This window comes from Gossypium raimondii, chromosome 1 (assembly GCF_025698545.1).
Source record: "Gossypium raimondii isolate GPD5lz chromosome 1, ASM2569854v1, whole genome shotgun sequence".
NCBI lineage: Eukaryota > Viridiplantae > Streptophyta > Magnoliopsida > Malvales > Malvaceae > Gossypium > Gossypium raimondii.
In genome coordinates, this window is record NC_068565.1 from 7004623 (window position 1) to 7028515 (window position 23893).

General features: G+C 33.9%; 2 protein-coding genes across 8 annotated transcripts; one reads left to right on the top strand and one right to left on the bottom strand.

Annotated features, from left to right (window-relative positions):
* The first annotated feature begins 1919 nt into the window (after window positions 1-1919).
* Window positions 1920-3395, top strand: LOC105779573 (uncharacterized). The gene is made up of 2 exons (XM_012603388.2): window positions 1920-2519; window positions 2750-3395. Exons 1-2 carry the CDS (start codon window positions 2003-2005, stop codon window positions 3136-3138), a joined length of 906 nt encoding a protein of 301 aa, XP_012458842.1. The 5' UTR covers window positions 1920-2002; the 3' UTR covers window positions 3139-3395.
* Window positions 3396-4623: 1228 nt separating this feature from the next.
* On the bottom strand, window positions 4624-18656 carry LOC105779582 (B3 domain-containing transcription repressor VAL1). Of its 7 annotated transcripts, none has more exons than XM_052630986.1 (15): window positions 18431-18656; window positions 18230-18284; window positions 15964-16634; window positions 15197-15237; window positions 11896-11977; window positions 11647-11742; window positions 11329-11428; window positions 10346-10598; window positions 10040-10139; window positions 9456-9630; window positions 8826-8905; window positions 8015-8134; window positions 5398-5605; window positions 5008-5108; window positions 4624-4927 (listed from the first exon to the last, which is right to left on the bottom strand). In XM_052630986.1, exons 6-12 carry the CDS (start codon window positions 11719-11721, stop codon window positions 8123-8125), a joined length of 795 nt encoding a protein of 264 aa, XP_052486946.1. In that variant the 5' UTR covers window positions 11722-11742; window positions 11896-11977; window positions 15197-15237; window positions 15964-16634; window positions 18230-18284; window positions 18431-18656; the 3' UTR covers window positions 4624-4927; window positions 5008-5108; window positions 5398-5605; window positions 8015-8122. The 7 variants fall into 7 exon arrangements, with proteins under 7 accessions (XP_052486946.1, XP_052486945.1, XP_052486942.1 ...); XM_052630985.1 differs by having other exon boundaries at window positions 15964-16638; window positions 18431-18624; XM_052630982.1 differs by having other exon boundaries at window positions 18230-18296; window positions 18431-18609.
* Between the last annotated feature and the right edge of the window lie 5237 nt (window positions 18657-23893).

The window sequence follows — 23893 nt, forward strand, 5'->3', positions numbered from 1 at the left end:
TCAAATTGTTTTTGGGCATAATGTCAAATTTAGTCTTTAAAGTTTATATTTTTGTCAATTCAATTTAATATCGTTAATTTAAAAAATTAATTTGACCATCAACCTTTTAAAAAGAATTAAATTATTTTTTAACTGAAATATTAACTAAAACATTAAATTTTTAAATATGATAGCTCGAATGACAATCCACATGTATTTCATGTCAATTTTTGAATTTTTATAATTTTTTAAAATTTAAATATTTTTATTTTATTTTTCAAAATTATTTGTTGACATGACATATATATAAGATAAATTGTGCGATGCCAACATAAAAGTACATGTGGACTACCATGGAGGTCGACACACTAATATTATTAAAAAACTAATGTTTTAGGCAGTATTTTTTATTTTTTTAAAACAATAATTTGACTTTTTTTTTAAAGGCTGAGGGTCAAATTTAACTCAAAAAAGAACAAAGACCAAATCAATAAAAATATAAATGTTGAAAGTTAAATTTGATATTATGATGTTTTATAAGATAAGGATGGATGGAAAAAGCACAACCTTTTTGGTGGGCAAAGTAAGGCATACAATTGGGAAGAGTGACCTGCAAAATTTGTTTGGTTTTTGTTGGAATTGTTTAGTACCTAAATTGGTTTTTGAGACAATGTTGTCCTTAACTACCCAATTTGATAATTGCAGTTTGGTCTTTGCTCTAACAAGCTTGTCTCCTTGTTTAATTATGATTAATGCATGGCTAATACTTTATTGCTTCCATATTCACTTAAGTTGTTTATTAAATACTAAAATCTTTTCTCCAGCTATTATTTAAGTTAACAATGTAAACCTAGAATTTATTTATTACAATTTCTTTTCACATTAAAAGAAAGGTCTTGTTGAGAATTGAATTTTAAGTTGTTTATTAAATGGTTTTGATTATTTATTTTTTAAGTTGTTGATTTATTATACTAACGTTGATTTAAATAAAATAATATATATTTTAGATTTGTTATATCATTTCAATTCTAGAAATTTTGAGTTAAAATTATTTAAGTTTTAGATTCAAATTTTTTAATCCAATCATTATGGATTTGGATTAGTTATATCTCTACCTCTCGAACACACCCTTCAAGCAGTTACTCCCTAGAAAGATCCTTAAATGTATTTTTTTTTTTGAAAATACTCTTCAATTACACAATCACGTGAATCTTGTACATTAATCATCATATTTGACGTTAATCATCATGTCCCATCTAAAATGATTAACAATGTGTCAAATTACCACCCTATTTAGATCTATGGTGATAAGCTACTTGGCCAACTTGCTTTAAGACCACCAACAGAGGAATCACACGTGACACATTGAGATCATGGTTAAGGATATATAAACCCTTAGCCTCATCTGTGAAAGGGGATCTCTCTCTCCACTACTTACTTAAACCCATAACTATCATCTTCTAACTATCACACGCAACGAATCCTTCTCTTACCCTAAGCAAGATAAACCATGCTACATTACCATTATTTTTATTTTGTCGGATTCAGGTATTAACATAATTATTTTTAGTTCTAATTATTATAAATTTATGACATTTTAAATTCAAATTATTTCGGATATTGCCCTTTTTGAATTAAGTTTTTTTAGTTTAAGGTTGAAATAAAATCGAGTTTTATAATAATTAAATTAGGTTGTGTGGAGTTTTCGAAACCGTAAGGTCTATCTCCAAGTCAAACAAATACGTCGACTGTACGCCAAATGTGCACAGTACCACGTGGAAAATGAAAGCCCATGTCACCTCCTGCCAACGTGTCGCCTCTCTAAACCGTATCTCCTGGCCCCACGTCAACCTCCAATTCGACGGCCAAGATTTCATCACAAAAACCTTCTTCCACTTCTCCTATAAAAATAGCTTTCACCATCTTCAAGTTTCAATCTCCACCCCTTTCCACCTACAAGTTTTTATTTTCTCACCTTATTTTCTCGAGAAATTTTTTTAGCTCTTTTGTTCTGTTATAACTAATGGCTACTCTAATGCTCTCTCTCAAAACAGCGCTAATATCAACTGGAGTCATATCCGTAGCGATTCTGCTTAAAGTTTCAGCTCCATCGGTGACTCAGTTTGTAACGTCTGGTATTCCTTCAATTTACGGTTTAATACTCTCTTTTCTTCGGCCTCCGTACCTTTACCTTCTTATCAACGGCATCATCATCTCTATCGTCGCCTCTTCCAAGCTCCAGGCGCAGAAACCAGAGTCTACTGAAGAAATTAATCCTTCGCCGGAGATAGTTTCGCCGGCGCTCAAGGTTCCAAGTGAAGTATTTAGCAATGAGTACAGTTACGGAACTCCTGCAGCAACAGTCTTGGTGGCGGAGGAGATTAAGAGAACGGTGGAAGAGGAGCAAGTTAAAGTGGTGACGGAGGCGGCACCGGCACCATTGAGGACTGAATCTATGGAGCTTATTAGTTTGATGGCGGAGAAGCCGCCGGTGGCGAGGAGATTCGGTCAGCGGAAAGCTGTGAAAGCGGCCACGGAAGGTAAAACTACTAAAACCTCTAAACCTCTCGCATGAGATTTCAAAATGAAACGATTATGAATATACGTGAAAAGTCGAAATTATCCCTAATCTTTACATCAAATTTCAATTTAAATCAAAGTAGAAATGCGAAAATTATTAGAAGTGTACGAATTTCATTTTGCACTATAGATTTGTAACGGTAAGGATAGAACAGTAAATTTGATGGTGGTTGGTGCAAAAATTTTGCAGGGAAAGCCTTGAGAGTGTCGAAGCCAAAACGGCACGATACATTGGAGGCAACGTGGAAAACGATCACGGAGGGTCGTCCGATGCCGTTAACACGTCACCTGAAGAAATCCGACACTTGGGAACAACGCACTCAAAAGGACCATAATACCCCTCCCCCTCCTCTCCCCAACACCATGAAGAAATCTGATACCTTCAACGAACACTCCAGGGAACCGCCACTGGCTCGATCCTCTGGCTCAGGAAAACTCAAGAAAGACCCTTCGTTGAGTCAGGACGAATTGAACCGCCGAGTGGAAGCGTTCATTACGAAGTTCAATGAGGAAATGAGGTTGCAAAGGCAGGAGTCTTTGAATCAGTATCAGGAAATGCTTAGAAGAGGGGCACAGTAGAGAATTTACTGACCTCTTGGGGTTAAAAAGTAAAAGGACTCTCTTATTTTTTTACTTTTTACCTTTTTTGTAAGTGGGGGTAAATAGTTCCTGCTCTGTAAAGGTGCTTTTGACTTTCCTTTTCTTCTAGTTTTGTTTTAATGTAATGTTGATCATTGGAATTCCATGATTTTGTGTAATAGCTCAAATACAGCATATGCCATATTACGGTCTGCATGTCCTTCAAATACATATAAAAAATAAATAACATTAGATTATGCGTGGATGTTCTCAAATTTTATATAATACAGATCTTTAATTTCTCAAAATCCATTTAAATACATTATTTATTTATTTTTAAAATATATATATAAATATAATTTATTTGAATTTAATACATCAAAATTTTTATTATTTCAATTTTTTACAATTTCAATCAAAATTACACTTAATATATATATTTAAAAAAATTACGTAAAATTTTTCACCGATAGTATTTCATAATTTATAGCATGCATAAGATTAGGCCAATGGCGTCCCCTACATGTCACTAAAAAACCGCTTGCAATGCATTGCATTTATTAATGGTGAGGTTGCAGTGTTACCTTGTTTTTAGGTTAGTGGACATATTGGGTTGTTGTTACGTTGATGTCATTTCATTTGCATCATTTTAGATTTACCAAAAATCTTATACGATGTTCGTTTCCTGCCATTAAATTATTGTAATGTCCAAAATTTGTCAAAGATTTGGTCGAGTTTGGTTGAATCTGCTTCACATATCTTCAGATTTAGCATCTCAAATATATACATATTTGTTGAAATTGCTACTTTTTTTTTCTCTCTTGGAAGGTGACACATTATTTGTGATACTAAATAGAAATTTGTTAATTATTTTGGAAACTAACTGGAAGGAAACTTGTCATAATATGATGGATTTCTTTCGGTGGAAAATCCATTTTTATTTTTTTAGAAATTCGTAATTATTCTTTTCAAGTGATCTCTAATATTCAAACATGATTTTTTTTTTCTTGTTTGACTATTTAATACTACACTCGACACTGATCGGTAAAAATATTTTTTGAAGTATTAATGTATACCGAACATGTGTCCAAAATGGTTATTAATAAGGTTTATTGGGCCTGTTGGATCGGGCACAAACAAGTTTTTGCTAGTTGGGCATGACCTATGCCGGCCCGGTCAGCTTCCACTTCATATGAATTCTTAAAACATTCTGACCCAACTTGTAACTGAAATTAAGACATAGTTTTGCCATTGTGCAAGGAACACACAGCCTTTCAGGGCCCCTAATTGACATAGTTTTGCCATTGTGTAAAGAACACAACCTTTCAGGACCCCTAATTGACATAGTTTTGCCATTGTGTAAGGAACACACAGCCTTTCAGGACCCCTAATTGACATAGTTTTGCCATTGTGCAAGGAACACAGCCTTCAGGACCCCTAATTTTCCCATGGAAACCAACAAATAGACAGCAACAACAACAACAATCATCCACAAAAAAAGAGCTTATAAAGTTCTCATCATAAGCTGTTTTTCTTTTTTCCAAATTCTACTCTTCTCAGAAAACTGAGTTCGTTTACAGTTCAAACCAAGGATCCTTCTGATTCGAGAGGATATACAGCAAGAGACTAACACGACACAGAGAATATATATATGTATATATGCAGATACATTATTCACTTCCTCATGATTTGTGCTGTTATAGATAATTGCACGGAGCCAGCAGCACTCACTTCATTGCTGTTGGACTGTGTTGTACAAAATTCTCTTTGAAGGAAAGATAATAACAATCTGACCAAATCCAATAAGTCTCAAGTTACAATCTTCATCAGATTAAACAAATTGTGAATACAAAAAATTGTACATCTGACCTGAATTCCAAAACATTCCCAGTTAGGATACGGAAATCCAGAACGGATTGAGCAAGGTACCTACTGCATTACATGTTTACTTTGGTAGCTACTGCATCCCCCTACAATACCAGAAATTGTGCAAGATTAGCATCTGTGTTACCAAATCATAAAGTTGGCCTTTTTGTCATTTAAAACCATCCTCAATTAATCGTTTCTTATAGGTATGACCTGTGAACATAATAAAAAGAACCAACAGTATTACTGCAAACACTCCATTCTTGTAAGAACATTGATAGAATACAAGATACCAGCCAGAGACAAGGAATGTGTATAAATCTCATTATTTAAATTGTAGAACATATCTATTTATTTATCTCAGCTTCAAGAAAAAAGAAGAAAGGAAGATACCTCAGTTTTTCAGGCTATATAGATAGAATGCAGTGTGGGGTAGGAATCAGAATTGAAATCTAACCCAACAATTGTCAACCAGTCGAACAGCTTTTCTTGTTATGTCATCAAAGTGGAAAAACGTACGAGTGTTTGACATGCCAAGGATACTCCCTCTTTTTGTCCATATTACGAAGCGAGGTATCTTTCATATGTCCTTGAACCTACCCTGACACAAAAATGTAACTGCCATATAAGAATCCACATTAAATCAACAAATGGCAAGAGGCTTAATACCTGACAAAGCTATTTGTAACTCCCATACTCATAAAAATGTGACCTTTATTTTGTTCTATATGACTTTTAGGATTTTTCCTAGTTATAGGGTTCAAAAACATGACCATCAAACATGATACATACACAAAGTAATAAACTTCCAGGTCCAATAAACAATGTAATATGACCAAATATTATCTGGTTAAAGACTGTTTTTCATTAGTTTGCAGGAAATGTCTTAGAAATCATTAAGCAATGTAATATGACCAAATATTATGAATTTACGAGACAGATTATGATGTATGCATGCACAAGCATGTGTAGCTAAATAACTGATAAATATAGAAAAAATTCATTAATAGAATAAAGATGTCAAAATAATCTCTGTTAACAAATTTCCATATATGATATCAGATTATAGAAATCGCAGACAGATAAGGAACTTAATAATACTTCCAAACAAAGGCATTAATTAATGCAGTGTGAAGTTTATTACTAAATATAGCTTACTGAATTAATTGCAGAATAGATTCCTGAGTTTTGACATTTAAGTATAATAATGGTTAAACTTGATAGCATTACTAATTATAGATTAGAAACAAAAGAAGCCAACTCAGTATGTCCCACTACGAAAATTTTGATGGAAAATATCTCGGATTTAGATCATTCACAAGTAACAACTCAGTTTGAACTAGCTTAATTACGATGCAAGTGACATTTTTCAGTTGCCGATAATGAAGGTTTCCATCATCATTCTGACAGAATATAAGCTTTTGTCTTCTTATCATTCATGCCAATCACTTGCATCTTCCGTGACAGGAGCTACAAATTTACAGCAGGACGAAGGCAACATCAAACATGAGTCGCACTTCGTCTTCAATAGGTTCATGTATTATTGTTCATAAGATATCTTAACATAATGCATTTTAAAGAAACTAAAACTAGAACGAAAGGTGAAAGGAAATTAGCAAATCATGACATGAAGGAAACTAGTGGGAAGAATAAAAAAATCCATATTTTTGACTCAATATATCTAGAAATTTGTTATGTTATATTCATCGTCCAAATACTCAGTGAAGTATTAATGTGAATTCCAATTTCTTCAAGCTTAAAAGATGAACCGAAGAATCCCTTTTGTATTAAAATCAACCACAAGACTTGAAAAGATCTTCACTTCAATCTCTTTCCATAGGACAAAGAGAGATCCATGTTGGATTTTTCAGAAAATTGTATACAGAAGTTTCCTATATGACAGTAAAACTACAAATTAAGCCACACAAGGCTACAAGGTCTTCAACAAATAATACATTTACTAAAAAATTTAATTCAAAACAAACTTAGAGATCTTTCTCATGCTTGATTGGTGATTTTCTATATGACTGTAAAACTACAAATTAAGCCACACAACGCTACGAGGTCTTCAACAAATAATACATTTTCTTAAAAACTTAATTCAAAACAAACTTAGAGATATTCTCATACTCGATTGGTGATTCTTCGGGCCCTGACTAGTCTAGATTGACTCTACCTTCTTTTTATTGAACTGCTTACATACTAAAGGTAGTGAACTTTTTGCATTCTGATCATTGTAGTTAATATGGTTTTTTACCATTAGTTTTGATGATTCTAACACTTTAGATTTTAGATATTATTCTAGACCAAAATTAAAACATCAGCTTTCATTTCCTTTCTCAAGATCAATCATCTTACGTCAAGAACATATTGTTTGAATACATACACTGTAAGATTGTGATATTTTCAAGCTTTGTACTGATTTTCGTTTCTTTTTTCTAAAATTTTTCAAGACTAAGAATTAAAGCATACTCTTCTTTCCACACGAACATCATAAAGTAAGAAGACATATTCTTCAAAGTGTTATTAGTAATAGAGCTATCAGTGAATTGCTCCGTTCTTTGTTGATTACTCCTAAGGTTTGAACACCAAATTCATCATTCCAATTAAAAGAACTAAGATGCTCAAAAACCTTCAAAGAACCAGCACATAAATATTTTTTTTTCTTTGGGGGGAGGGGGTTGGTAAATTGCATAAATATAGCTCAAGGCATGAACCAGTACACCTTTTAATACTTATTGGTGTCAAGTTGCATGCAATTTGAGTTCATGGCATAGTATTACGATTTTAGGACAAGGATTATTAATATAACTACTATGGTTCAATTTTCTAACATGCAAGCAAATTGTTTGAAAACAACCCTAGGGTACTGCAAAGTAGCATACCAAGCTTATTGCAACAGTCACTCTGAAGATAGACTAAAAACAAAAGAAACATAGTTTTCCAGCCACAAAGAAACATAATAGTTTTCCAGCCACAAAGAAACAAACTTCCTTGATTTATAACATACTAGTTCGCTGACCGATGACAGCATGTATAAAAAGGAACTTCCAACACCTTCGATGAAAAGCACCAGATTCAGACTACTGGCCTTTGAAGGTAAAGTCGCTTTCAGACATCAAGTTGAGCTCTGCAAAAGAAAGTGTGAAATCTTAGGACGGTAAAACAACCTTTTCTTGACAAATCATGTTGAAATTGTTCGCATCATGAGAAATACAAACTATTCTACTGAGATGAAAGATTGAAACAAAGAAGACAGTGACAGCATTGTACACATCAAATAATACTCAAAAGACTGAAACAAAGAAGATATACATTCCTTTTCTTTTCTGAAGGTAATTAGTAAATGAATGTTAATGATTTGTATTAGGATGAACTTGAAGACAATATCATTCTGGATAAACGGGCCAATACATATGTCTTAACTGCATTTCAAGAATTTGCATTACCTTTTGTGGATTGATACTATCATTAAGGACCTACCGTGAAGTCAATACTAAAGAAATTCAGTCTCATTTTCTTTCCTTCTGATTAAAGCTGCCAACACTAAGTAATGCTTTATGCCATTCATTTGGAAACAGGAATTATGGTTTTTGTGTTGTTTCTTTTACTATTATTACCATCAGTATCAAAGCTATCATATGATAATCCTATTTTGAGCCTTATCCTAGCATATAACTGACCTTGGAATGAAGTGCATCAACCATTGAACAATTGACATATTATAGATTTGAAGCAGATGTATAAATGGATACCAGCAAATGCAATTACCAGGCACGGACACTCTAAGAAAAATAAGTTGACTGAATTAGCACGCATACCTTCTGAGCAGATTCGGGAGCCTGATATTTTTTGAATCCCATGAACAGCTTTTCATCTTCCTCTCTCTTATAAAATGTAACTGACATTTTGATCACTCAAAGTCACTAATTAGTTAGCAACATCATATTTCTCAGGTGAAACAAATAAATCTTGAAGCTTTTTTTCTAATAAAGTAAATGTGGAGAATCTTTGATTATTTGATATTATTAAATAGTATCTTTAGAGATTACCGCTGATATTTTGAGAGATTCTAATTAAGAGATATTATTTCCTTAGTTGTTTAATCCTACATGTACATATAGTTGTACATATTTCTAAGAAATATATACTTAGAAATATATACTTTGAGAGAGTTTTTCCTCAATACATTAGAGTATTCATCTCTAATTTCATCAGTAAATCATAGCTGGAAATATTATCTCATGCATGAACTGTCACTACTAAATTTAACATGTAATTCACCTACACATTCAATAATTGGGACTATTGTTTAGCAAGCACAACTATACTCAAAATTTCTAAATTTTTGGGACTAAATAGTAAGATAGAATGAAGAAACTAGAAGTAAAATATACAATTCAAATGCTTGTTCCATGAAAAGGGGATCATTAGACACTTGTATCATTTACCTGTATCACCTGCTTCCCATTCCATCATGATCATGTAATCCTTAAGGCCTTCAAGGACATACATCTTTCCATTAGTATTTGACCAATAACGGTAGAAAACTTCCCAGTCATTTCCTTTTGTATCTTGCACAGTAAGGAAGATTCCTTGTTGCCCCGAAATCTTTGGGAAATAAGCCTGCAGTAGTCTCTTTCAATACAAGAAATACATCTATTCTTTACCAGGAAAAAAAAAATCAAATATGGTGGATATGCTGTAGCCAGATTAGATCTCATATATAATGTATTTAATATATATACATATAAAGACCAAATTGCAGCTAATATATAGCTCAAATAGTTAAATGCAAATAGTAGTAGTAGTAGTAGTAGTAGTAGTAGTAGCAGCAGCAGCAGCAGCAGCAGCAGCAGTACTAGTACTAATAATAATAATAATAATAATAATAATAGAAACTTAAATTACAGTAAATGCAAATGATGCATTAAAAAACTGCTCAATCACAATCTCCATCAAGAAACTTAATTTATTTTCCAATGCATACAAATTGAAGAAATTAAAAGAAAAATAATAATCTGCAAAAACTTACCTCTGCACATCTCTTTGGTAACACAAGGCGCCCATTCCTGGTGTCCACATCACTAGCAGTCAATTTTTTCTCAAACAAAGGGATAAGACTTGATTTGGCCCTGAAATATGATTAAGTCTCAATTTCTAAGACATCAAATTCAATATCAACCAGGATATTGCATTAAAGCTATATCAAGCTAAATATTAAAGTAACACAGTAAATAAATGTTAGACTACTACAAATGTCATATGGTCAGACAACCAATAATCCTTCAAAAAATAAGGAAAACAGCACAATAGATATAAAGTCAAGGTTAGGAGTTACTGTCTGCATATTTCCCTAAGCTCCTCTGGGCTGGTCTTTGGCGAGTACCTCGCTTGGATTTGATGTTGTTTAGAGGCATCCTTCCGATTCTTGCGACCCTTCTTCTTACGGGACTTTTTGGTTCCAGCAGGTGAATTCACGGAGGACTCTCCTTCAGTTTCTGCTGCAGGAACTGCTCCGGGAGTAGGAGTGCCTATCTTATCAGGTGAGGCATTGAGTGCAACAGAATCAGGTGATGCAATTGGATCAACCCCTAGTTTTAATTCCAGCAACATGAGTGAAGGAGTCAGTTTTCCTTCCTACTGGAAACCATATAAATGACAAGCTATATTGCTGTAAATGCTGGAGTAGTAAGATAAAATTAAGCAACTTCCACAAGCAGTCCTTGATTTCTTATGAATAAAAAGGATAACAAAAATACTCTTCCTATCAAGAACACTACCCACAATCAGTTGGACTTTCAACTTTAGGATGAATTAAGCAAATCATTTTAGCCTATATTACATTTGTTTGGTATGGGAGTTTTCCGCAATCAGGATTTCATTTGATTGCATAAGAAAAGAGAAAAAGACAAACTTGTGCAGATCTAAGGGCCTTAAATTTCCCACAATCAGCTGGACTCCAACTTTAGGATGGATTAAGCACATCTTTTAGCCTATATTTTCCCCAACTAAGATTTCATTTGATTTCATAAGCAAGGCGAAAAAAAAAGGATAAACTTGTGCAGATCTACGAGCCTTAAATTTTACAAGTGCTATGAAAATTGTAATATCTCATTCCCCACCTCCTCCCATCCCCACCTTACAACCAAAAGTGAAGACTTTGGATGAGTGTTGAAAACCTTTTTCCTATTCCTAGGAGAAATTTATGAACAATCTATATCAGACTTCATATTTTCATGTACGCCAGTCCATCCCCACTATGAACAGTATTTAAAAGAAAAAATAGTTCATTCCAAAATGTAAGATAGATTGAAAATTAACCAGTCACGGTTTCCTCTGTGTCATCCGATGCCTTTGGATGAGAGTCCGATGCCTGCATCTCCTCGGGGTTCGAGAAGGTTGGTGAGTTTCTGTGCAGCGCCTGAAATAGAAAATGTTTTTTAGACTTTGATAACTTCTATTTTTAGATTAACAAGGAATAAGAAGAAATCAAAGTCCAATATATGCTCATTTGAAGTTTGAAACATTTATTTTAAGGATAATGGCATATTATATAGACTGTAATTCAGTATAAAATATTAGTTAAACATGAAAAGGGCATGAAAACAAAGATAGAATGGCCAGATAGTTGACTCTTACGAGAGCTTCATTCAAGCAACACTCCAGACATTTCACACCACCAAAGTCCAATATTGCATATGAATGAGCAGCCATGATACATCCGCAATGAATTCCCTGCAGCAAATGGAAGAAAAATTACGCATTAGAGAATAAAGTTTGCAGACTCGAAAATCTAATTAAATATAAATAACCTGGAGAGAAGTTCTTTTCAATCACCTACATACCTGGGAAAAGAAAATGCAAATTTGATAAGAATTTTCATCTTACCTTGTTACAAGAATCACATTCTCTCCAACCAGAGGCTTCAGGATGAAAAGTCTCACAGAACCTTCCTTCGACAAAAGCAGAACTGAATTTGCAAAAGACAGAGTCAGTTTGTTTATGAACACTACAGAGATAATGAACTCAAATTCTTTTTCCAGGCTTCCCAATGTTACTTTCTTGAGAACACAAATGATGCTAAAATAAGGATACCATATTCAAACAAAACCTATCAAAAAAAATTTCTAAGAACCAAGCAGATGCATGCGCAAAAATTTAACATAGAATCCATGATGTCAAAAGCAAAGCCTAAGCTCAAGCTTTAATATTGTAAAAACATTGAAGAATCACAAGTAAACCAATGTGAAAAGAAACAAACTGCCACACAAAAATGAAAAGCAGCAATCAGGCAGAAGATGTCCGCCGCAGCAACCTTATTAACAACCTGTTCTAGAAAATAGGCAAGCTATTACAAATAAAAATTGTTCCGTGCCATCATTAGCATGCAAGAAAATTCAGCCAAAGAAATTTAAGATAATATTGATATATTTATCACTTTCCTAAATGATGCATTTTAGTTTACAGCATTAAATGTTGAAGCATGTGGCGCACGTGCACAAACTCTAACGCATGAAGAGACAGTTCACAGAGTAAGACAGTAGCGCAAGTAAGGGAAAATGATCAACATAATATAATAACTTTTATAGCAACAGCGTGAGTAACGCTACTAAAAGCATAAGAAATACGACGTCGTTTCATTATATAAAGCCCGCCTCGCTGCTCACTATAACCAAACAGATATTTGACAATGCACCAAAAGATTCCAGAAAGAATGCTGATTTTCTTGGTTTTTTCTAGTAAGACAAAATTAAACCAACTATGACATACAATCATCATTTTTACCGAAAACATCATACTTTTGAATCCATTTTCATAAATGTTTTAGTCACTCTTAACGGTAAATAGCATTAATGTGTTGCCAAAAGACAATGCACATTATTCAGATTGCCAACATCTGTACTCAAGCAATAAACAGATCTGAATGCATCTCAAAGTGTTTACCTTCTCATGAGAGACTATTATCGATTGGGCCTCTTAGATTATACTTAATACAAGTAAAACGGTTACCGTTTTCTTGACACCATTAATTGTTCCATCATTTTTGAATGAATACCAACTCGATCTCAATATTCGAAAAGCCATTTAAGTCAAAACCAAATACTACATTTTTATCCCCTTAAAAGATGCATACTAATATGGAATGTATTATTACAATGAAAAGCGTTCCTAATAATCATATGGTAAACAGCAATCTACTATTTGGCAAAGAAAGAGCACGAATAATAAAGAACATTCTATAAATTTATATGTATAGAAGTCCCAAAGATGTTCGGTGCCTCTTAACAATTCAACCTATAACATCAATATTTACTGGCCACACCTAAAGAAATTTCTAGTCCAAACACTGGTAAAACCAGAATTGTGGTTCATCGTTAGACTAGCCCATTCTATTAAATCTTTAGTGAGCTTTACAAAAAGCTCCATATAGAAGGATCTCTTGCACTATATGATTACGTTTTAACATAGAAATACAACCTACATGAAAGGAGCTTCTCAAGATATGAGAGACAGTCTTCTTTATCCAATTAGTTTATGAAATAAAGAACATTATTACGAATAGAGTTAATTATCATCATGAATCAGTGCTTGATGTCCCATATTCTATGCAAATGCCTCAATTTATATTCAAAGTTATGAAGAAATTGTTTAAAATAAACTGAAGTATTTAGGCTTTGCCACATTTTATGGTGTCCTTATCTTTACTAACAAATACCATTTAATTTCCCTGTGAATTGATGATTACAATTCATAGTCACCCTAGAAGAACTGTTTTCTTTATATTAGTATTGTTTAAATTATGCATGCACGGACAAGACACGTCATGAGAGGGAAACTAACCATCATGTCCTGCCTTCCTGAAATGCTTATCAAAAACCAACTGTTCTATTAACAAATTTCTCAAATAAATAAACAAATATAAATGAAATAAGGAAGGCTAAAGAGAAGCGCACTGATGAAAGTAACTTATTGTAACAAAGGAATTAGATGAATGAGTTACTCATAACAATAATGGAATAGAAACAGAGCTTACTCCATAAATTTGTTATGTGATATCCTATTTACAACTTATTCTAGAATTTCCTGTTACTTTCTTTGGTAGTTGAATCTCCAATTCACCTTAGTCGCCGATATGACAAGAAGCAATAGATAGTATGTGAAGACAAAGAATGGCAGCAAACACCAGGATTTCTTGACCATTTTTCTTCAGCTTGCTCTTCGAACATAATCCGTAAAAGGGGAAAAAGAAAGGCAGAATTGACAAATGGAGGGTAAAAAGCCCCCGCAAAACAATACCAAACCTTACTATCAAATTTAGATTAACAAAAAGAAACACAAAAGGAATCCATGTCATCAAAAGGCATAGCAGATCTAAGCAATTAAAATGGGCCTAAACAGCCAAGAACAAGGAAGATAAGTTGTGAGCAACCTGAGGGGGCTTACACTTTACAAGCAGGGGAAGAAATAACCTCTCTATGCATCATATTCCAAGAAAACAAAAACCATATTTAAGCACAAAGCAATCCATAGCAGAGAACAGTTTATACCACAAATTTAACTTCTTTTCTTCAGATCAACCAAAGTTAATGTGGCCAATTTGTTTTAAACAACAAACCAACATGAAAATTAGGGAACAATACGCCTCTTTCAAATCAAGTTGAAAATGAAACAATTTCATCTTCTTTTTCACATTGTATCCTTATCTACTAACACAACTTTCAAGTTCTCACATAGTAACACCATAAAAACTCTCAAGCTTTTAATCCTGGCGACAAACATGGAAAAATGTAAATATGTAAGTGTATTAATTATCCATCTTCCTGTTCCTGATATGTCATATGTCTGATAAATAAATACAATACTAAAAGATAAAAATTTTAACTATAGAGATTTACGTTGGAATTCCCTATGTTATAAACAACAAATAAACAAAACAGAAAAGGAGACAAACCCAATTTTAATTCAGGAGGTTTGGTTGAAAATCTGTATTAAAGAGTTTTAAGTTGAACTTGAAGCCACAACAATCAAAAGTGAAAACCAAAAACAAAACACAAACTTTATCTAATCCAAATAGAAAACATCAAAACCCAACAAAAAGAAACAGACACATTCAGAAGTGAAAAGAAAAACAACATGCATTGGAAAACAAGTGAGATTCAAAGTGAAAGAAAACGTAAAAAAAGCTTACCCACAGGGGTGGCAGAGCAAGGCGAAACTGCCGTCACGAAGCTGCCAACCCGAGAAGAAGACATCAGATTGAGATTGACAATGGAAACAAGTTCCGATAAAAACTGTAGGAGCAGCCATTTCACTCAAACAAACAGTAAACCAAAAGAGAGAGCTTTTGAAAGGATTTCTTTGCTGTTTTCTTCTCTTTTACAATGATATGACACTTACAAGAGTGAACATAAAAAAGGGTATTTGAGATAATGACAGTTTTTTAAGACTACAAATATTTGTCAGAATTTTAGTCGCACTGACATCGACATAGATACGCCCCCGGCTATGCTACTCTGCTCCTCTTCCTATCATTTTTCGGTTACTCTTCCACCCTTTCTGGACCGTTGGATTAATCTAATGGTTGAGAAAATTTTATTTTATTATAAAAATTTGACTCTTTTTTTGTCTATATTATACGTGTCTTCTTTTTTAAAATTTTGTTTCAGTAACGCTTCTGGAGACCAAGTGTGAACATAAATAAATATAAATTAGTAAAAATGAACTACTTTGGTTAATACAGATGCAAAATACCTATTAATCTTAAATACATACATGTACAGCTAGGATAAATGATGAATACAGACAATTAAAATGAACTATTTATAGTTAATACAGATTTAAAATACCTGTTAACCTTAAAAAGACACAGGTACAGGTAAGATTTTAGGTGTATAGTGTATTGCCATAAATGTAATGGTTAAGAGAACAGCTAGGCATGTTTGTAGTGGATTAAACCTTTGGTGGTTTTGGAGCTTTTTAAGAGACACGGATTCCTCTTCCTACGTCAAACAGGTGTTGGCCTCGACGGTTACATGCAAAAGATGCTTCAGCCCCTTTTCAGCCACCTATTTCCACAGCACCTAATTTTTGAACTTTTCTATACAAAGCAAATACGTTACGAAAATATGACATATACACTATGAAAATACGACATGACAAATTGTATATGACATTATAATCCTGTTTGTGAAATTTAAAAACCACGTAAAGTTTATGTAGAACTAATGAGAGTAATTCAACCAACAAAATCAAAAATCGAACTCAAACTCAGATAAAACTATGTGTTTCAAAACATTCTTCTATTGCAATGGAATACCCCAATCCTCAACAAATACTTTTAAGCTATGAATGACAGTGCAAGCAGTTGTAATTGCAAAATTTGTAACTATTATACATGAACCTAAGCGCAGCTAAATTATAAATGACAGCAAATTCAAGTTCATTTGGCAAATAAAATTCTTTAAACACATTCAGTCATATAGAAGTTTAGCTGATTGAGTTCTTGATTTCTTGCTTTCGGTCTTGGAGCTTTTCTCGGCGTACTTCTCATTCTTAGCGATAGCTTTTTCCACGGCCTTCATCTTCCGAACATTTTTCGATCTCTTCATCGGTCGTCCCTTCTTCGTCTTTCTATTTCAAGATAGATAGAAAGTTAGGGATTTGGTGAAACGGAGAACGGAGATAACAATGACACAATAGAATGAAGTTAAACAAAGACGCGTACTGATGACGGCTTTTAAACTAGTATGTTCCGTAACGGCAACAGTGTATTGGGCTTGGGCTCGTTCGTAAATTTATAAACATGATGTAAATAACGCACACCACGAAGATAATCATTTCAAAAATGGAAATCCCTTTCGGGCATTGGCTCGTTCGTAAATTTATAAACATGATGTAATTAACGCACGCCACAAAGAAAATCATTTCAAAAACGGATATCCCTTTCGGGCTTGGGCTCATTCGTAAATTTATAGACATGATGTAATTAACGCACGCCACAAAGAAAATCATTTCAAAAATGGAAATCCCTTTCGGGCATTGGCTCGTTCGTAAATTTATAAACATGATGTAACTAACGCACGCCACGAAGAAAATCATTTCAAAAATGGATATCCCTTTCAGGCTTGGGCTCGTTCGTAAATTTATAAACATGATGTAATTAACGCACGCCACGAAGAAAATCATTTCAAAAATGGAAATCCCTTTCGGGCTTGGGCTTATTCGTAAACTTATAAACATGATGTAATTAAAGCACGCGACAAAGAAAATCATTTCAAAAATGGAAATCCTTTTTGAGCTTGGGCTCGTTCGTAAACTTATAAACATGATGTAATCAACACAAGCCACGAAGAAAACCATTTCAAAAATGGAAATCCCTTTCGGGCTTGGGCTCATTCGTAAATTTATAAGCACAATGTAATCAACACACGCCACAAAGAAAATCATTTCAAAAATGGAAATCCGGTTAATAGGCATACGCAATGCGACCGTAACTTTTCTATGACAATAAAAAATTTGTTATGGTGAGTATTATTATCTAGAAAAACACCACTAAGAAACCAAACCAAAGAAAGCTTTGAATTCTGAGAATCTCAATAAAGTAAAACAAGCTTGCAAGATGAGAAGATGAAGCCAATAAATAGTTACAAACCACCAAAGAGAATCAAGGTCAAGCATAAACATTACACCATGTCACCATTAACAAACTAACAATCCCTGATAAACTCAGAAATGCACATATCCAGAGCTAAATGCGAGTGTAAAGGAATCCAAAACTCTTGTTCCGTTTATCCGCTGACCGGAAATACTAATTTAACAACTCTTACTACCAATCAAAATGCAAAAATCGTTGATGAAAATACTCATCTAAACAAGAAGGCATCAATTTAGAATTAACTTCACAATCATGTTTTCGGTCCAGAATTGTGCTCGATATTTGCATTTTCCCTTAAATCATACTATCTCAAATCAATAGAACATTAACAATTCACCTCCACATGCTATTATATCCCTAGAATTTTCAACCAAATACACCTGAAAGACTTCACCCACAATCCAATCTTACATATACGTAAGCCTATGTCTATATGATATATGCATGTGAGAAACAACCATTTTAATCATTAAGTAACTAATTCCTCTTTAAATCACTAATTCTTTGTTCTTCTTCTTTTGTAAAATTAACAAACAAAAAAAAAATAGTAGATAAAGTAACACTTACAATTTTGCAGTAGCAGAATCAGGCTTTTGACCTCCAGTCTCTGAAGTGTCCATTGCTGCATATAAACCTAAATTTACATGAAAATTTCAACTTTTTTTAATAGAAAGCATAAGCAATAATGCTACCTTGAGGAAGATCAGAATCTTATTACTATTTATAGATTGAATTTTAATATTTTAGGGGAAAAAAAGTGAAAGCTACCTTGAGGAAGATCAGGAACAGGTCCTTCGTTGACGTCCATTGAAGAAACGCCGCTTCGCTTCTTCTTGTTTCTATTTTTGGCCATGTCGTCGGGGATTTCAGATATCAGACAAACTGAAAACAACAGAATATTCAGAAATTGGACTTATAAACCCTAAACTTTCTTCAGAAACCCAATAAACCGGAAGAGAAACCCAATAAGACTTTCTTTAGAAATAAACCCGACCATTGAATTGAAAATTGGGCCAGAAAGGTCCAGATTTGGGTCTAAAAACAATCTTTTAATTGGTTCATTCGTTTTGAGAAATCCAATAAGCCTAAAACCTAAAGCTCAAAATTTGCCGAAAGCAAAATACCAGGTTCTATAATTGTTAGGAAAACAATTACACCACGTTTGGTTCAGTATAATGGAATAGAGCTGTAATGTAATAGAGTTGTAATAGAATAGAACTGTAATAGCAATTCAATTGTTTGGTTGAATGGAATGGAATAGAACTGTAATAGCAATTCAATTGTTTGGTTGAATGGAATGGAATAGAACTGTAACAGTATTCTTGTGTTTGGTTGAATGGAATAGAATTGTAATAGCATAAGAAAAAAAACTGAAATGACCAGAGTACCCTTAACAGAAATTTTGTTAGAAGGGTGATTATTGTTATTAAATTTTAATAGGATTATTATTAAATATAATTTAATAAAAATAATAATACATAATTTAATCCTTTTTTAATAAATTTATTATTAAATATAATTTAACAATGATATATAATTTAATAATATTCTTAATATAACAATTATTAAAATATGAATATAATATATAATATTACAAAAATAATATATAACCTACTTTATTATTTTTAAAATATAATGCATATTTAATGTGTTAGAATATTATTAGCGAAACAAATAATTTAGCATATATATCATAATCTATATGTTACTTAAAAGAATAATTTAAAAGAGTAATTTAAAGAATATCTTGTCTCAAATATTTTTACTCATAGCAGATGTTGAAATACAACAAAAGAACTAATGAAATTGTTATGTTGTATATATATATATTTTTTAACATATTTTCATTAATTTATTTATGCTCCTAGACTTGAATAATATAAGAATCTCATATAAAAGTAAAAGCGAATAATATAGATTTAATGTATGTAATCACAAATTCTTGTGCAACTTCATTTTACATATGCCAAACTTCACAAAGAATACTGATTGAAAATATCTATTCACAAATAATAGCATTAAGGTTCCTTTAAAATACTGACGGAGAGTATTCTATAGAATCAAATATGATAATGCAAGGCTATTTTAATATAATATATATTAATGGAAATTTATTGAACATATAAAGCTTCCCTGCATCAATGAATGCATTTTAGAAGCTGGAAAATACAAAGCAAGAATACCAATAGACTGAATATACTTGAATAACACACAACCATTGGCTCCTCTTCTTGAAAATTTGTAAAGCTTTTGCAGCTGCAATCAATGGAAACTCAGTCTCCCAAGCTACCCATTTGTCCAATGCTCCATAAATTGTCTCTTTTTCATTGGAAAGTTGAGAAACCTACTTTTACATATATAATCAGTGTGTATCTTTATCTTTAAATACTAAATACATACTATAACTAAAAATTATACCCAAAATAGAGAATACTCTATAAAGCTTCTTGTAATCTAAAATTTTGCATATTAGAGAATATTCTATGGTGAAGACCTGGAAAAAGAACAAAAGATAAAGATATTAACTTCAGATGGCATGGAAATATGCAACATACAAAGTTAATTTCATCTATAACCAATAGAGGCAAAATTATTAATACATTAAGTAAGTTGTATTATATGTGCAGTCAAAGATTTGATTTCCTATCTCTCTGAAAAGAAAGGAGTTTCACAGTACGTACAACTATTTGATCCCAACCATCTTGAATGTTTGTGTCACAGAGGATATCAGAATTGCATACAATTAGTACTAGGAGAAAAAAAAACATAGAAAACGAGTGAGAGTTTCAAGCTGAGAAGCATACAAGTAAAATCAGACTCATTTCTTTTTTCCAAAAAAAGAGAAGGATGGTTCTTTATTGTCACTGATATGAGCAATCATAAAGGTTTTTGGAAGGTTAATTGTATCATAATCACAGCAAGAGTTTGTTCCAAGTTTGGACGAACATAATAAACGTCTTGTGTGTTGGCTTGATTTTAGCAAATTGCAAACGTTTGTGATTAAGATGGTAAAAAATTCAACCTGAATCATATTTTAGAGTGCATGTATTTTTGTTTGTAATCACGCTCTCTAAGCCAGGATCTAATTTATCAATGAGAGAAGCATTGAATTTTTTAATTTAAGTAAAGAACACAACATTGAACCAAAAATAAAAATAAACAGAGAAAAAACAACAACACAACAAGTTTGCAGGTTAGATAGTATGCATTTATAAATGGAAGGGAAAAAGAAAAACCTTTGGCACAAGAGGAGTGTTTCTGTCCTTCTGGATTTCAGCAACACCACCTTTAATCTCCATTCCCGTGATACCCATGAATGATTAGCCCCAACAACTCCCTTAACACTAGCAAAAACGAAACATAGCCTACAATGATATCTATACATATTTTTCATTACAAAAACGAAATGCTACTGAACTTCAAACCTAAAACAACAAACAAAAACCAAAATAAAAAATTAAACTTACCAAAAAAAAACCCCAAATCAAGAGAAGAATACGAAGGGTATTCAACAGATTTATGTAAACAAAGCATACTCAGACAGGCAATTCAACAGATTATCGACTAAAGATCATGACTTTGGATATTCAATTCAACAAAGCCAAAACATAAACTACTGGAAAAAGAAAGATCTTGATCATCAAAGTTCATCTTCTTGTTTGTAGCTTAGGAAAGTAGAAACGAATTTTAAGGCAGAGTGATACGGAAGAAAAATTGAATAGAGAAAAGAGAGAAAGAGGTTGGAGAAGAGAACAAGAGAGAAAGAGAAATCTGTTGAATAATTCCTTGAATAATGCTCCCATGCAAAACATGCAGGTTTTAAAGAAAAAATAATGAAAGAAATCATGTGTACAAAAATCTGTTTTAACTAAACGCTCCGTATCACTTATTATTAAACTCTCCGTTTTGACTTAAACTTAGAAAATTCCTCTGCTAACATTTCAGCTCGCAACAATACTTCCTTCCTCGAAAGCAGCATTGTCCTCAAGGCTGAAAATTTGAAAATTTAGCTTGTATCTCTGTGAAAGCTTCCCATGTCGTATCCTCCGGAAATGAGTTGGCCCACTCCACTAAAACTTCCGTTATTGCCTGACTGCCTTTCTTAACTATACTCCTGTTGATAATTCGGATTGGTTCTTTAGGTAAAGCCCCATGATCATCTACCAATGGCAAGTGAGCTTGGGTTGGACTTGTTCCCACATGCTTTTTTAGTTGAGAGACATGAAATGTAGGGTGAATCCGAGAGTGTGGCGGGAGTTGTAAAGTATAAGCCACTTCCCCCACTCTCTTAATCACAGGAAAAGGGCCATAGTACTTTGGGGACAACTTCTGGTTGGTAACCTTCTGAATTGTCAGTTGTCTATATGGCTGCAAGCGTAAATAAACCATGTCACCCACCTAAAAACTCATTTCTGATCGGTACTTATCCGCCATATGCTTCATGCGAGATTGAGCCTTCTTGAGACAAAATTGTAGTAGTTTTCGAGCGGCTTCCCTAACTTGTAAACTACGATCCACGACATCCACAAGGGAAGCACCCGCCAAATAAGGCATGTGTGTGGGTGGAGGCTGGCCATACAAGGCCTCATATGATGTGAGTTGAATCGCGGAATGATAGGAAGAGTTGTACCACCACTCTGCAAGAGGCAGCCACTTAAACCAGTGTGTTGGCGTTTCTCCAGTCATGCACCTCAAATAGTTCTCCAAACAGCGGTTGAAGACTTCAGTCTGTCCATCCGTTTGTAGGTGATAGGCTGTTGATAACAACAGTTTAGTACCCGATTTTCTAAATAACTCCTGCCATAAATTGCTAACGAAAATTTTGTCTCTGTCTGATATTATGGAATCAGGCATGCCATGCAACTTGAAAATCTGTGTCAGATATTCCTGGGCCACGTCTCTAGCAGTGAATGGATGACTCAAAGCTAGAAAATGACCGTATTTGGTCAGGTGATCAACCACTACCAAGATGACAGTCTTCCGATTGGATGCAAGTAGACCTTCAATAAAGTCCATGCTGATTGTGGACCAAGCCCTGTCAGGTATTGGAAGAGGCTGGAGAAGACCAGGAGAAGCTATCGATTCCCTTTTGCATCTCTGGTAAATTTCACATCTGCGGATCCACCTTTTAACATCCGCAGTAAGGCCCTTCCAATAAAGCTGACTCGACAAACGCTTCCTAGTAACGTGCACCCCCGAATGACCCCCCATAGCACTGGCATGGAAGTGAAGAAACAGCTCCCTACGCAGTTGAGAAACCTTCCCCGCCACAATTTTCCCTTTTCTATGCAGAAAACGATCATCCCACGAACACTTTTGATCATTATGTCGAGTCTGCAAAACATTCTGAATAATTTTCTGTAGGCGATCATCCAACGTGTAAGATTGTTGTACTTGCTCTAAAAGTCCCAAAATTACCGAACTAGTTGATAACTGAAAGTATTGACAGTGGTCAAATTGTGGATGTCGAGAGAAGGCATCAGCAACCTTATTATTGTTTCCTTTTCTGTATGACACTTCGAAATCATAACCTAGCATTTTCGCGACCCAACGCTGCTGGAAAGGAGTAACGGTCATTTGCTTAGATAGAAAACGCAAGCTCTGATGATCTGTCCGAATCTTGAAATGTCGTCCCACCAAATAAGGATGCCACTTCCGTACCGCCAGCAGAACTGCCATCATTTTCTTCTCGTAAATCGACAACACTTGGTGGCGTACCCCAAGGGCTTTACTGAAGAAAGCAATAGGTCGACCATGTTGCTGTAGAACTGCTCCAACACCCACCCCACTAGTATCCGTGTTTACCACGAATTCGAACTGAAAAGTTGGTAGTGCCAAAACAGGTGCTGAGCTTATAGCTTCCTTGAGTGCCCGAAAAGCTTCAGTTGATTTGTCAGACCAATCCCACCCATTCTTCTTTAATAATTCAGTCAACGGTTGGGCAATCACCCTATAATTCTTGATAAACCATCTATAGTACCCTGTGAGGCCAAGGAAGCTACGCAGTTTTTTTACTGATCGAGGAATAGGCCACGCAGAAATACAGTCAATTTTTGAACTATCCATAGACACTGTACCCCCTACAAAATGTGTCCCAAGTACTGGACATGAGAAGAACTAAAACAACATTTGGCCTTGTTAGTATACAACTGCTGCTCCCTGAGAATTAGCAAAACCGCCCTCAAGTGTTGCCAGTATTCAGACCACGAACCTGAATAAACGAGTATGTCA